General features: G+C 43.7%; 3 protein-coding genes across 4 annotated transcripts; 2 read left to right on the top strand and 1 right to left on the bottom strand.

The window, feature by feature from the left end:
• Positions 1-690, bottom strand: LOC104581927. The gene is made up of 3 exons (XM_010231102.1): positions 568-690; positions 244-463; positions 1-128 (listed from the first exon to the last, which is right to left on the bottom strand). The coding sequence occupies exons 1-3, from the start codon at positions 688-690 to the stop codon at positions 1-3; spliced, it is 471 nt and encodes a 156-aa protein (XP_010229404.1).
• A 93-nt stretch (positions 691-783) lies between these two features.
• Positions 784-4827, top strand: LOC100839483 (U2 small nuclear ribonucleoprotein A'). Its single transcript, XM_003562118.4, has 8 exons — positions 784-949; positions 1058-1098; positions 2094-2223; positions 2327-2532; positions 3535-3705; positions 4019-4069; positions 4153-4317; positions 4421-4827. The coding sequence occupies exons 1-8, from the start codon at positions 868-870 to the stop codon at positions 4424-4426; spliced, it is 852 nt and encodes a 283-aa protein (XP_003562166.1). The 5' UTR covers positions 784-867; the 3' UTR covers positions 4427-4827.
• A 1229-nt stretch (positions 4828-6056) lies between these two features.
• Positions 6057-8869, top strand: LOC100828638 (protein FRIGIDA). 2 transcript variants are annotated; one of them, XM_003559089.4, is made up of 3 exons: positions 6057-7223; positions 7324-7499; positions 8220-8869. In XM_003559089.4, exons 1-3 carry the CDS (start codon positions 6125-6127, stop codon positions 8391-8393), a joined length of 1449 nt encoding a protein of 482 aa, XP_003559137.2. In that variant the 5' UTR covers positions 6057-6124; the 3' UTR covers positions 8394-8869. The 2 variants fall into 2 exon arrangements, with proteins under 2 accessions (XP_003559137.2, XP_014753269.1); XM_014897783.2 differs by lacking the exon at positions 8220-8869 and adding an exon at positions 7575-8204.
• Positions 8870-10747: the final 1878 nt, after the last annotated feature.

The following is a 10747-nucleotide window of genomic DNA, read 5'->3' as shown; positions in this document are numbered from 1 at the left end:
TTAATCACTGTCTGAGCTTGCGCTGTCTGGAAGTGGCAAGTCAATACAGGTACTGCTGCCACCACCGTATGCCTGGCTACTTGGGTGGATAACCGTTGGCAGCTCGCCTTCGCAGCCGTAGCAATGCCCTGAAGAGAAAGAATAGAACATAACAGTGGGTTTAACACAACGATAATCTGAGAGAAAAAGGTTCTTTGTTGTTTCAAGAAAGCATTAACAAATGAACCCCGGGTAAATATGTACCTGCATCATTTTCGCTGACAATACAGCACAACAGGACATCATTCTCAGTCCGGAAATTGTAGTTCACTTCAGAGAAGAACAGCTCCGTGCTGCCGGCAGCATTAGCAGAATGATGATGATCATCGTCCTCAGGCAGCTGCTTAGCCGTGAAATTATAATGGAGGCAGCCCCCTCCAAACTCAAAGGACAAAAAGATTGCTCGTACCTCCACCAGCTCAAACTGAAAGGAAAAAAAAAACAATTTCCCAGAACAAATACAGTTAAAATCCAACACTGGTTGTATTATTATCACTGCATCCCAGTTAACAGTTGATTCATAGAGACCTTGGTGTTGTTCGCTCGGTTGTATTTAGGGAGGGCGATCTTGGCATGGTAGCACGCTAAATGTTTGGGCCGGAACTCCAGGCCTAGCAGGGTGAAAATGTGGGCCTGGATTTGCCTAAACATGCTAGTATAAGCGTGAGATAGGGCAGCCCAGCGTAGTCTCAGCCCAGCCCAGCTCGACAGCGAGTAAGCATCCACCTCCTCTCTCTCTCTCCGCTGCTAGGGCTTCTCCTCCCCCTCTCGCCTTCTCGCCTCTCAACAGTCATCCGCTCCCCGTTTCAAACCCCGCCGCGCGCCGCCATGGTGAGGCTCAACGCCGACCTGATATGGAAGAGCCCGCACTTCTTCAACGCCATCAAGGAGCGCGAGCTCGACCTGCGAGGTCAGGATCCCCCCCCCCCCCCCCCCCCCCGCTCCCACTTCTCATCACCCCTCAGATCTACCTCAGGGTTCTAACTTGTTTGGCTGCTCCTCTCCTTCGCCGCTGCAGGCAACAAGATCGCCGTCATCGAGAACCTCGGCGCCACCGAGGTACAGTACAACGCCCCACCCACCACTGGACTTGCGCTGTGTGCTCCTTCTTGTTCTAAGTAGTAGCGGCAGTAGCAGTAGCATCGGTTCCTTAATCTTCCTGGATTATTTCTGATTGCTACTCTGATGCTAGCCGAGTAACATCTCTTTACATGGATTTATAACCCTTAACATGTAGCAAGCCGGGAATTTAGCCTCTAACAGAACGTGCTGTACTGTAATTGCTGTGCCTGCGAGTACGAAGCAAATGCATTTTTCAGTTTTGCACCACATAGGCTGTTTTTGGGACTTAGACTGGCAATGGGTTGCTGGGGATGTAAGACGAGTCACGAGTCCTGTTTGAGCACTTTAGCGTAGTGGTATCCAAAGAGTGTGTACTTTGTTGTTATTGTTCAGGGTAGTGGATTTTATTCACTGTTACACCAGCTAAAGGTGGGTGGAATGCAGTATTGAAGTGCTTTATGATAATTGTATAAGGGGGTGCGTATTGTAGTGGTGAAGTTGGAGGCCTTTCTCGAGAAAGAATAGCACCCTTCAGTATGAGCTGTGTACGTGTAGAAATTGCTGTTTGGAAGTTTAGTGTTTATGTGCTTCATTTCCATGTCTTTAGGGCTCTTGGTATTTTTGCTTTCTTCTATCGAGTAAAGTTGTGAAGATAATAACAGTTCTATGTTAGCCTCTGTTCGTTGTTGTTGTTGTAGTAGCAAAAGTACTGATATGTTGATAAGTCAATTCGGGCATCAAATGTCCATTGTATTTTCTAACTTGTTATACTGTTGCTGTCCTACTTTATATTACTGTGGGTCTACGAGTGTCACACCTTTTGGTGATTTTTTTTTATAGCAAGGGCTTGATATTCAGTGAATTATCATGATTTGAATTTGAAATGATAGGGTTTTCTGTATATAATTTGGAATACATTGTGTTTCCTCTGGTTCCTTTTCTAACTGTTTATTTGTTTATAACACCGTCTTTGTTCCTTCTTTTTGTAACAGGACCAATTTGACACGATTGACTTGTCGGACAATGAGATTGTCAAGCTTGAGAACTTCCCTTTCATGAATCGCCTTGGCACTCTATTAGTCAACAATAACAGAATCACACGTATCAATCCCAATCTTGGTGGTAAGAGAAGCAATATCTTGTCTTGTTGGCATGTGTTTCTAACACTTGAATGATTTACTCCTGTGTCAGTTTCTTCAATTTTCTTTGGTTTGCTCTCACGTAGAGTTTTTACCGAAGATGCATACTTTGGTGCTTACAAACAATCGTCTTACAAGTCTTGCGGAGATTGACCCCCTTGCATCCCTTCCAAAGCTGCAATTCCTCAGCTTACTGGATAATACTGTAACCAAGCAGCCAGACTACCGATTGTATGTGATCCACAAATTGAAGCATCTGCGTCTGCTGGACTTCAATAAAGTGAAACAACAGGTTAGCAATAATCAAGTTCTAAAGCATACAGTTGTCCCTTTTGATATTTGATAGTCATCTGCGCACAGGTTTGGTTTCTTGAGAATCATGTTATGCAAATAATCTTATGTACTGTGCCAGTACTCTTGATCTGAATGACATCTGTTTAATTTTTACTTTCTCCCATTTGACAAGTAATGATAGTTTGTAAGGTCAATACTCAACACCCTAAGTTTGCATCAGTTTGCTTAATGATGTAACATCATTTGCCGTTTGTTTGCAACTGTGTTGCATTGAACTTTCTGGACCTGCATATATTGTAAACTAACGGTATCTCATTTTACCTTCCTAACGAAGCCAGAAATCTTGTTATGTATTCCATGCATCTACGGTTCTACGTACATAACTTGAAATTTAGCATATTTGCAAGATTACGTGGTTTACAATCAATAAGTTATGGCTTCATTAAGTCATGTTTTTAGTGTTCATTAATCCATTTTGTAAAAGGGTATATTTAGTGAGCACTAGGCAGTGTCTCCTAGATGCTCTCGTGCTAGCTCCCTGGACCTTGGGGCATCACGTCAAGAAAACGTGGATTGAATAGAAAAGAGTTATTGTCATTAGTTGATAGTTTATGAGTACTGTCAGTAGTTATGCTCTTTCCTTTTAGTCATTTCCTTCATCTTGTGCATGTTTGCAATTTTCGTGAATAGAATTAGGTGTTTTGTTAGATCACATCATGTCATTATCATTTTGTCATGACGGTTTCTTAAAGTTGTAGATATACACAGAAACCGCGTCGCTGCTTGATTTGTTGATTTATTGCCCACAGGTTCATTCATTTCTTTGGAATGGACAGCAGAAGTGCTGCAACAAAAAGGGGCCAAAGAGCAACTCTTTTAACTTTGAATTAGATGCATGAATGCACTTAAATGCTTTTGGTTGACATATATTTCTCATTTTTTCAGTGTACGTGATTTTGTATTTATTTCTGAAATTATGTATGAGATATTGTTTCTGTAGGAGAGAATTACAGCAGCACAGAAGTTCCACTCCAAGGAGGCAGAGGAAGCGGCAAAGAAGGTAGCTGCCAAAGCTTATACTCCAGTACAGGTGGTGGATGCTCAAGGTACCACAAAGGAGCAGGGTCCAAAAGTAGTTGCTCCAACACCTGAACAAATCACAGCTATCAAGGTACTTGAACACCCTCTTTTTTATTTTTGATACATTTTGTTCATGTGATTATTACAAGTTGAGCAGAATCCATGTTACTTAACTGTTGCATTCTTTAAAAATGTCTGGTCTTTTACTGCCATGTTTGGTGTGCTCTTAATATTTGCTTTGATGTCACCATTTATATGTTTTGGTTTTACCACGATATTCATGACCATCTCAGTTACTGAGGTATCATGTGTTCTCAGTTACTATATCTATGTCAGTATCTTTCATTTCACTTTGCAATACATCTGCCAGTGAATTTTGGTTTAACAATTTTTTCCATTTGTAGGCTGCTATTGTAAACTCGCAGACACTTGAGGAAGTTGCAAGGCTCGAAAAGGTAGCATGCTGTGTCATTTAGCTCGAACCCTTTGTACAGTTTGGGGCAGCCAACTTACTGACACTATTTTCCTTTGTGATTAGGCGTTGAGCACTGGACTAATTCCTGCTGAATTTGCGACCCCCAAGCCTGACACTAACATGGCCGAAGCTTCAGAGGAAGCTGAAAAGATGGAGACAGATGGTGAGAAACAAGAGAATGGAGCCGATGAGGAGAAGCAAAATGAAGAAAGCACTCCAATTCAAGAGGTAGATGCTGATGTCAGCTTTGCATGTTTGCATTTTACTTCATATGCTACCAGTGTTTTGCAATGGCTTCTCCTTACCTGTTTGCGTTTATTTATCCCCACAGGATTGATGTCACACACATCTGTATCATCTGTGACCATTATATGAGTTTGGTTGCCAGTTTTCAAGAGGGCGAACCCAACCAACGTCCAATCTTGCCGAGCACCCTCGCCGATAGCTCTCCTTGTATGAATATTGCTGTATCTTGTGGATGCTAACAACGTTTTTCAGTAAATGTTACTGTCCTCTGTCGAGGAAAGTATCAATTGGGTGCTATGCACCTTCAAGCGCTGCTAGATTTGTTGGTTCTGTAGACTGTAGACAACACATGCTTATCCTGAATGTTGCTGGGACTTTTCATGCAGTGCATTTGATATTTTCTTCACCTATTTAGGCTCTCTGATCGTGTCATGTTCTGATAGTTGTCTTCTTGAATCTATGTCCTATTGGGTTTAAACTTTTTAAAGGAAATGTCTGTATCTGTGTATGGTTAGAGCGCCTTTGCGTGCTCACGTAGTTCGTCCTGCATTCAGATCTGCACAGTATGTAAAGTCTGATGAAGGCAAATTCAATGCCCGGTATATTGGTGGTTTGAAATGGACTAGTGTGAGCATATTTCCTTCAGGGTTTATTTCTCCACACTTGGGTTATACATTGTCTTGCTTGATCTAAAATGCGACAAAGAAAATCAGTGCCACAAAGTTCGGTGAAGAGTCAAGATTAAGAGTGTATGGCTAGTATCTATACACTTTTGGAGATTAATTATAAAAACGACCATCGGTGACGACGCATCTTCTCGTGAAACCAACTCGAAAGCTGCCAAAAAACTCGAATAGGCCTGCAAAACCGGACTAAAATGCAACGCACGTGTAACTAGTTGTAAGTAATAGTGTAAAAATGTATAAATCAAACCGAGTACTCTTTGTTTTCCTTTTACACAACTCATAAGTGGTGGTTTCCAAGGACACACATTGGATATTCTTTATTTCTGATCCCATGATACTTGTCCACCATCATTTAACGGGGTCTACACATTGAGTATTCTTTATTTCTCGTCCTACAACACTTGTCCACCACATGTTAGTGAGGTCGTTGTAAAGTTTTAGAGATTCACAGTGTACTGTATTATGTTTCCGTCTCTTTCTGTAGCATCTGTGCCTAAGTAATGCGGCGAGATGTTTCCTACTTGAAAAAACTCATTACGTGTTCTATCTATAATGTGGTATAAGCAACATGTCGGTATTCTTTACTCCTTCGCTCAATGTTTGTTTGGTGTTCTCTTCTAGGCTGATGATTGTGAGCTCCATGCACCTTCCTCCACCCTCCCTTGAATACGTACACGTGCAATAACGAGCGACATCGCGCTGCCATTTCCGAGTTCACAATCACCTGTACCATCACAAAAGTGAACGAGAAGGACAGCAAAATTTCCTCTCTCTTTTTGAAGGAGGACAGTAAAATTTCCGAGTATAAAATTACCCAATTTCCTAATATAAACCATTGCGATTATGAAGTAGTACTCCTAAAAATTTGGGTAAAGTTTGCAAGGAAAAGAGAAACGGAAAAGAACACGCGTTTGGAGCCTGATGATACGAGCTGGCGTTTCCGCATGAGACAGGACAGGTGGCAACACCTCCGAATTAAGTATTTCCCTGAATTATTTGTTTGCGTTCAAATATTTCTTCCATCCATCGAAAAAATAAATAAATAAAATTTGATCTCCCCCTCGCCGTCTCTTCCTTCCCGGCCATCTCTCTCCCCGGCCGCGATGGCCCCCACGGCGCCGCCGCCTCCTGCCTCCTCCCTCCAGGCTATTCTGAGTTCCGTCGAGGGCCTGACCTCCTTCAGCAACCAGCTCGCCGACTTCCTCGACCAGTGGAACTCGCTCCTCCTCGACGCCAACGCCGTCCTCGCCGCCTTGCCCTCGCTTCCGGAACCCGCTGCGGAACCCGTGCCGAAGCCCATCCCGGTGTTCGAGCTCGGACCCATTAGCGTGGCTGAGCCCGCGGACTTGCTCCGTCAGTTGAAGTCCGCCCTCGCCGACTCAACCCCCTCCCCCGCCGCCGCCGCCGCGGTACCGGTCGCTGACCTTGTACCGCAATCAAACCCTAAACCGGAGAGGGAACACATTGGCGTGCCCGAGCCCCAAGGCCTCCTCGACAAGCGGAGTTCCGTTATCGTCGACGCCACCTCCATCCCCGCCGCCGCTAAACCCGTCCCCGCCGCCGCCGCTAAACCCGTCCTGGAACCCGTCCTCCTCTCGGCCGAGGTCGAGACCAAGCGGAAGCCCGAGCCGCAGCCCAAGCCGGCACCCGACCGGGAGCGCAAGGCCGGCGGCTCCCCGGCGGAGGCGGTGCTGGGGAAAATCTGCGAGGGGATGGGCTCCCGGGCGCTCCGCCGCTTCGCCACCGCGCACATGCGGGACCGGGACCGCTCCTGGCTGCGCCGCGTGGCGCCGGCCGCGCTGCTCCGCGCCCCGGACCCCGCGGCGCTCGTCCTCCGCGCCGTCGGCCGGTACTACATCTGCACCGAGAGCGAGAACGCCGAGGCCGCCTGCCTGCTCCTCCTCGAGCTCTACGTGCGTGCCGGGTGCCCCCGCCGGCAGGAGCACTGGCGTGGGGAGGCGGCGCTGCGGGCGGAGGCCCGTGAGACGGCGCTGTCGTGGCGCAGCCGGATCGTGAGGGAGAAGGGCCGGGTGGCCGATGCCAGCACCAGGGACGCCCACGGCCTCATCCTCTTCATGGCCGCCTTCGGCGTGCCCGTCGAGTTCCCTGTGCAGGAGCTCTACGAGCTGTTGTTTGCCGGTGGTGGCCTCGCCTGCGCTGAGGTGCTCAAATGCTCCCTGCTCTTTGCAAGGAAGATGCGTGGTGAGGGCGCCTACCAACCACTGTGCTAAACCCTTGTTGCATCTGCATTGCCCAATGATTCATGCCTTTCTGACTGATCACGGCTTTTCTTCGAATGCAGAGGTTGTTGCTGATAGGCTGAACAAGGGAAGTTATCAGGAAGCAATTGGTGTGATCCTTGCATTTGAACTGCAGGACGCGTTCCCGCTCGCGGGAATAATGAGTTACGTTGTCGAGAAGGTTGTGCACAATAGGAAGGATCAAGAGGGTGAGGGGCAGCCTAATTTGGCGGGAACGGTATGTTTGTCGTTTTCTCATGCAATCAGTTCATACCTGTCGGAAAGAGAATTAACTGTTGTGTGTGGTTTGCAGGATTTAATGACTGTCCAGACAAATTCTTACCATTATTTTGTATATTCGATAACCGTTATTACTTATACGATATGTTACATCAGTCTTCAGTACCTTCTATATGTCTCGATATATTCAATTACCATTATTGATATATCGCATAATTTCCAGCACCTTCTATATGTCACAATATATTTGATTACCCTTATGTGGACATGCAATCTTCAGCACCTTTTATATCTCACGATATATTGGTATATATGTTACATCTAATCTTTGGCACCTTCTATATGTCGCGATATATTTGGTATCCGTTATATGCTGTCTTACATCATAGGTGTTCGAAAACGGCTTCATCCCAACCTGTGGACATCATGCTTTATTTTTTATTTTATTTTGCACTAGCTCCGTCACAGGGATTTTCAGATAGTGAATAATAAAATGGGTTGGGAATGGCTCACTGGTTTTGGGCAGGTTGGGATGGAACCGTTTTTTATCAGGCGTATGTTAGGTGCAATCTTTTCAGCACCTTCTATATATATAATTATGGTATATATCACGATATATCCGATAGCCATTATATGTTACTTTGGAGATAATCTTCAACACCTTCTGTATGCGGGAACCTCATCTCTAATGCGCACACACCATTTTTTTTCTGCGCAGAAAGAACATGATGAAGAGGAGTTGGTTCTATTGAGATCGATATCCAAATATGTGGAGGAGCACACACCATGTTCCTCAGATGTTCTTTGTTTGAGTATTGCTGAGAGGATTAAGTTGCTAGAAGAACGTGTCGGAAAGCCAATGCAAGCCGTTAAAGCAATGAAGAGGATTTGAACAGCAGAGGACCTAATGCCCGTATACTTCAGTTACTCCACCTAGCAAGCAGCACCATTTCTACCCAAGAGAACCTAACATCACATACTCAAATAGCGTAACTGTCCAAATTCTGACGTTGATCCAGCCGCATTGTGTGGATCTATAGGAAGTTTTTCTGGACTCCACTCCATTATGGACTGTGAGAGTCCGCCTTATAGAATTACCCATCCTAGAAAGGCACAAAAAAGTATTACAGTACAATGTCTTGGTTAAACCTGCTCATTGCAAGCTTGGCCTAGTTCCTGAACCTAGCAAGCTCACCAAAATTTCCATGTTTGGAAGGGGTTTGTTTTTGCCTTTTGGGGATGGTTCTGAATTGTGCATCATCCTTCCTCTTTTTTCCCCCTTCCAGAACATCAGTTTGAGTAGTGGACTCATCAGAAAACTTGGTTTTACTTTCCTTGAGATAAATGAATCATGACGTGTTATTCGTACGTTTTTTTTGTTTTATTTCTAGCCATTTCTTTATTATACATAACCTCTGAGTTGCAGGTTCTGAAAAATAATTTTTCTAAATTCTTCTAGGGTATGACTAGCCTTTTTAGGATTTCTTAATTGAGTTGGGACTTTTTTGACCTTGCGAAGTCCTACGTACCTTTTTTGTCGGGACAAGCTACGAGATTTCTGGAATATCATCCAGACTATAAATCTCATTCTGTTTTGGTGAGCCATGTCCAGACAAGGTTTGAACATGGTACATCTTAGTTTGTCAGAGAATTATGATTAGAGGCCTGAAATGACACATCGTTGAAGCTTTCATGATATTTCATATGTTTACAGTGGTTCGTTGACTAGGCTGAAGAAGCTCAGAAGATAAACTTGTTTGTCTTCCCCTCGAAAATAAAATGAAATATAAACTTGTTTCTTTTGGAAGCTTAAACTTGTTTGTTGGAGCACTTCTTTAAAAGCTTTTCCCCTTTTGCAGCTTTTTTACCCTCATCTGTTGTGTGTTGGTGCTTTGCGTAGTTGAACGACCATTCTTAAATGTCCAGTATCATAAGTTTGGTTCTGTTTACTCCAATGGTTTGCCTCCCTGGATGCATTCTGATGTCAACCATGGCATCAGGCAATCGATGTTGTCACTCTTGAATGGCAGATATAGCTCATGTCTAGCTGTGTTTCAACCTCCAAGTAGAGGCGACCTTCGGATTCAGAGATGCGTACATATGGATGCTTAAGTTTTGGTCTAGGATTGTTTAACACGATTTACCGTCTGACTTGATTTTGTTTATTCGTTATAGTCACCCTTTGCCCCTTTGGATTCAGAGATGGACGAACTTTGGCTCCCAGGAAGCAGAGCATTTAGAAACAGAAATCTGTTGTTGGGGTTTGTTGTTTGTCCTTGTTGTTATGACTAGAAACAGAAATCACATGCACAAGGGATTGCCAAATTGTTGGGTTTCGTTGACTTTTCCTTTTGTTGTTTTCTCTCGCTTGTTTAATTTTATGAGATTTTTCAATGCATTGTGTAAAAGCTTCTCAATCACATTTGCAATCTTTGTTTTTCTTGTTTAATATATAAGAGTTTTATTTTACAGCAATTTAATATGTATAAGAGTTACTTCATCCACGAACATTGAAAACAAAACACGAGAACACACAGTCCGTGAGCTTCATGGCTTTAATTATAAGCCACGTCATTTGGAGTCGGCGGTAAAATAACAGATACGCTATGTTGTGTCCGCAAGTTGACTCTACATGATTTATTATTACCAAAGTCGATGATGTAAAATGGTAATGATATTTACTCTTAGCTAAAAGTCTTGTTTTCTTTCACGGAAAATCGATTCTTGTTCCTTCCTTCCTTTCTTTTTTGACTGAAAAGTACCTCTTTATTAACTCAGAAACAAATGGTACATCGTTCATCACAAGAGCTACTACAATACTAGGGGACGAGAGTCAGTCATTTCTAGTTTTCTCCCTAGACCCTCTAAACCTTAATAGTGTTTTTTTTCTGTGTTTTTTCCTCCGTTTGGTTTTTTGCCCAGTTTCCTTTACAAACGGGCCACTTCTTTTGCGGTCGAAATTATTTTTCGACCGTTCTTTAGCAATAAATAACCCGTTGATGGTTGTTTCGTAAAAAAAATTCAGCAATTTCACTAGGACATACTCCCTCCGATCTTAAATTGTTGTCAAAATATTACATGTATTTAGACGCTTTTTAAAAATGGATACATCCATATTTGAGTAAATTTGAGTCAAAAATTTAATATCAGAGGGAGTAGGAACCTACAAAGTGTGATGTGCTGTTGTAATCTCAGCAAAGGAAAGACACTAGGCTAAAAGCTGCTGAAATAACAAAAAGAGCCTCG

Source organism: Brachypodium distachyon, chromosome 1, assembly GCF_000005505.3.
Source record: "Brachypodium distachyon strain Bd21 chromosome 1, Brachypodium_distachyon_v3.0, whole genome shotgun sequence".
In the NCBI taxonomy this organism is placed as follows: domain Eukaryota; kingdom Viridiplantae; phylum Streptophyta; class Magnoliopsida; order Poales; family Poaceae; genus Brachypodium; species Brachypodium distachyon.
Note: the sequence above shows the minus strand (reverse complement) of the source record. Positions and strands in the feature narration are given on the sequence as shown.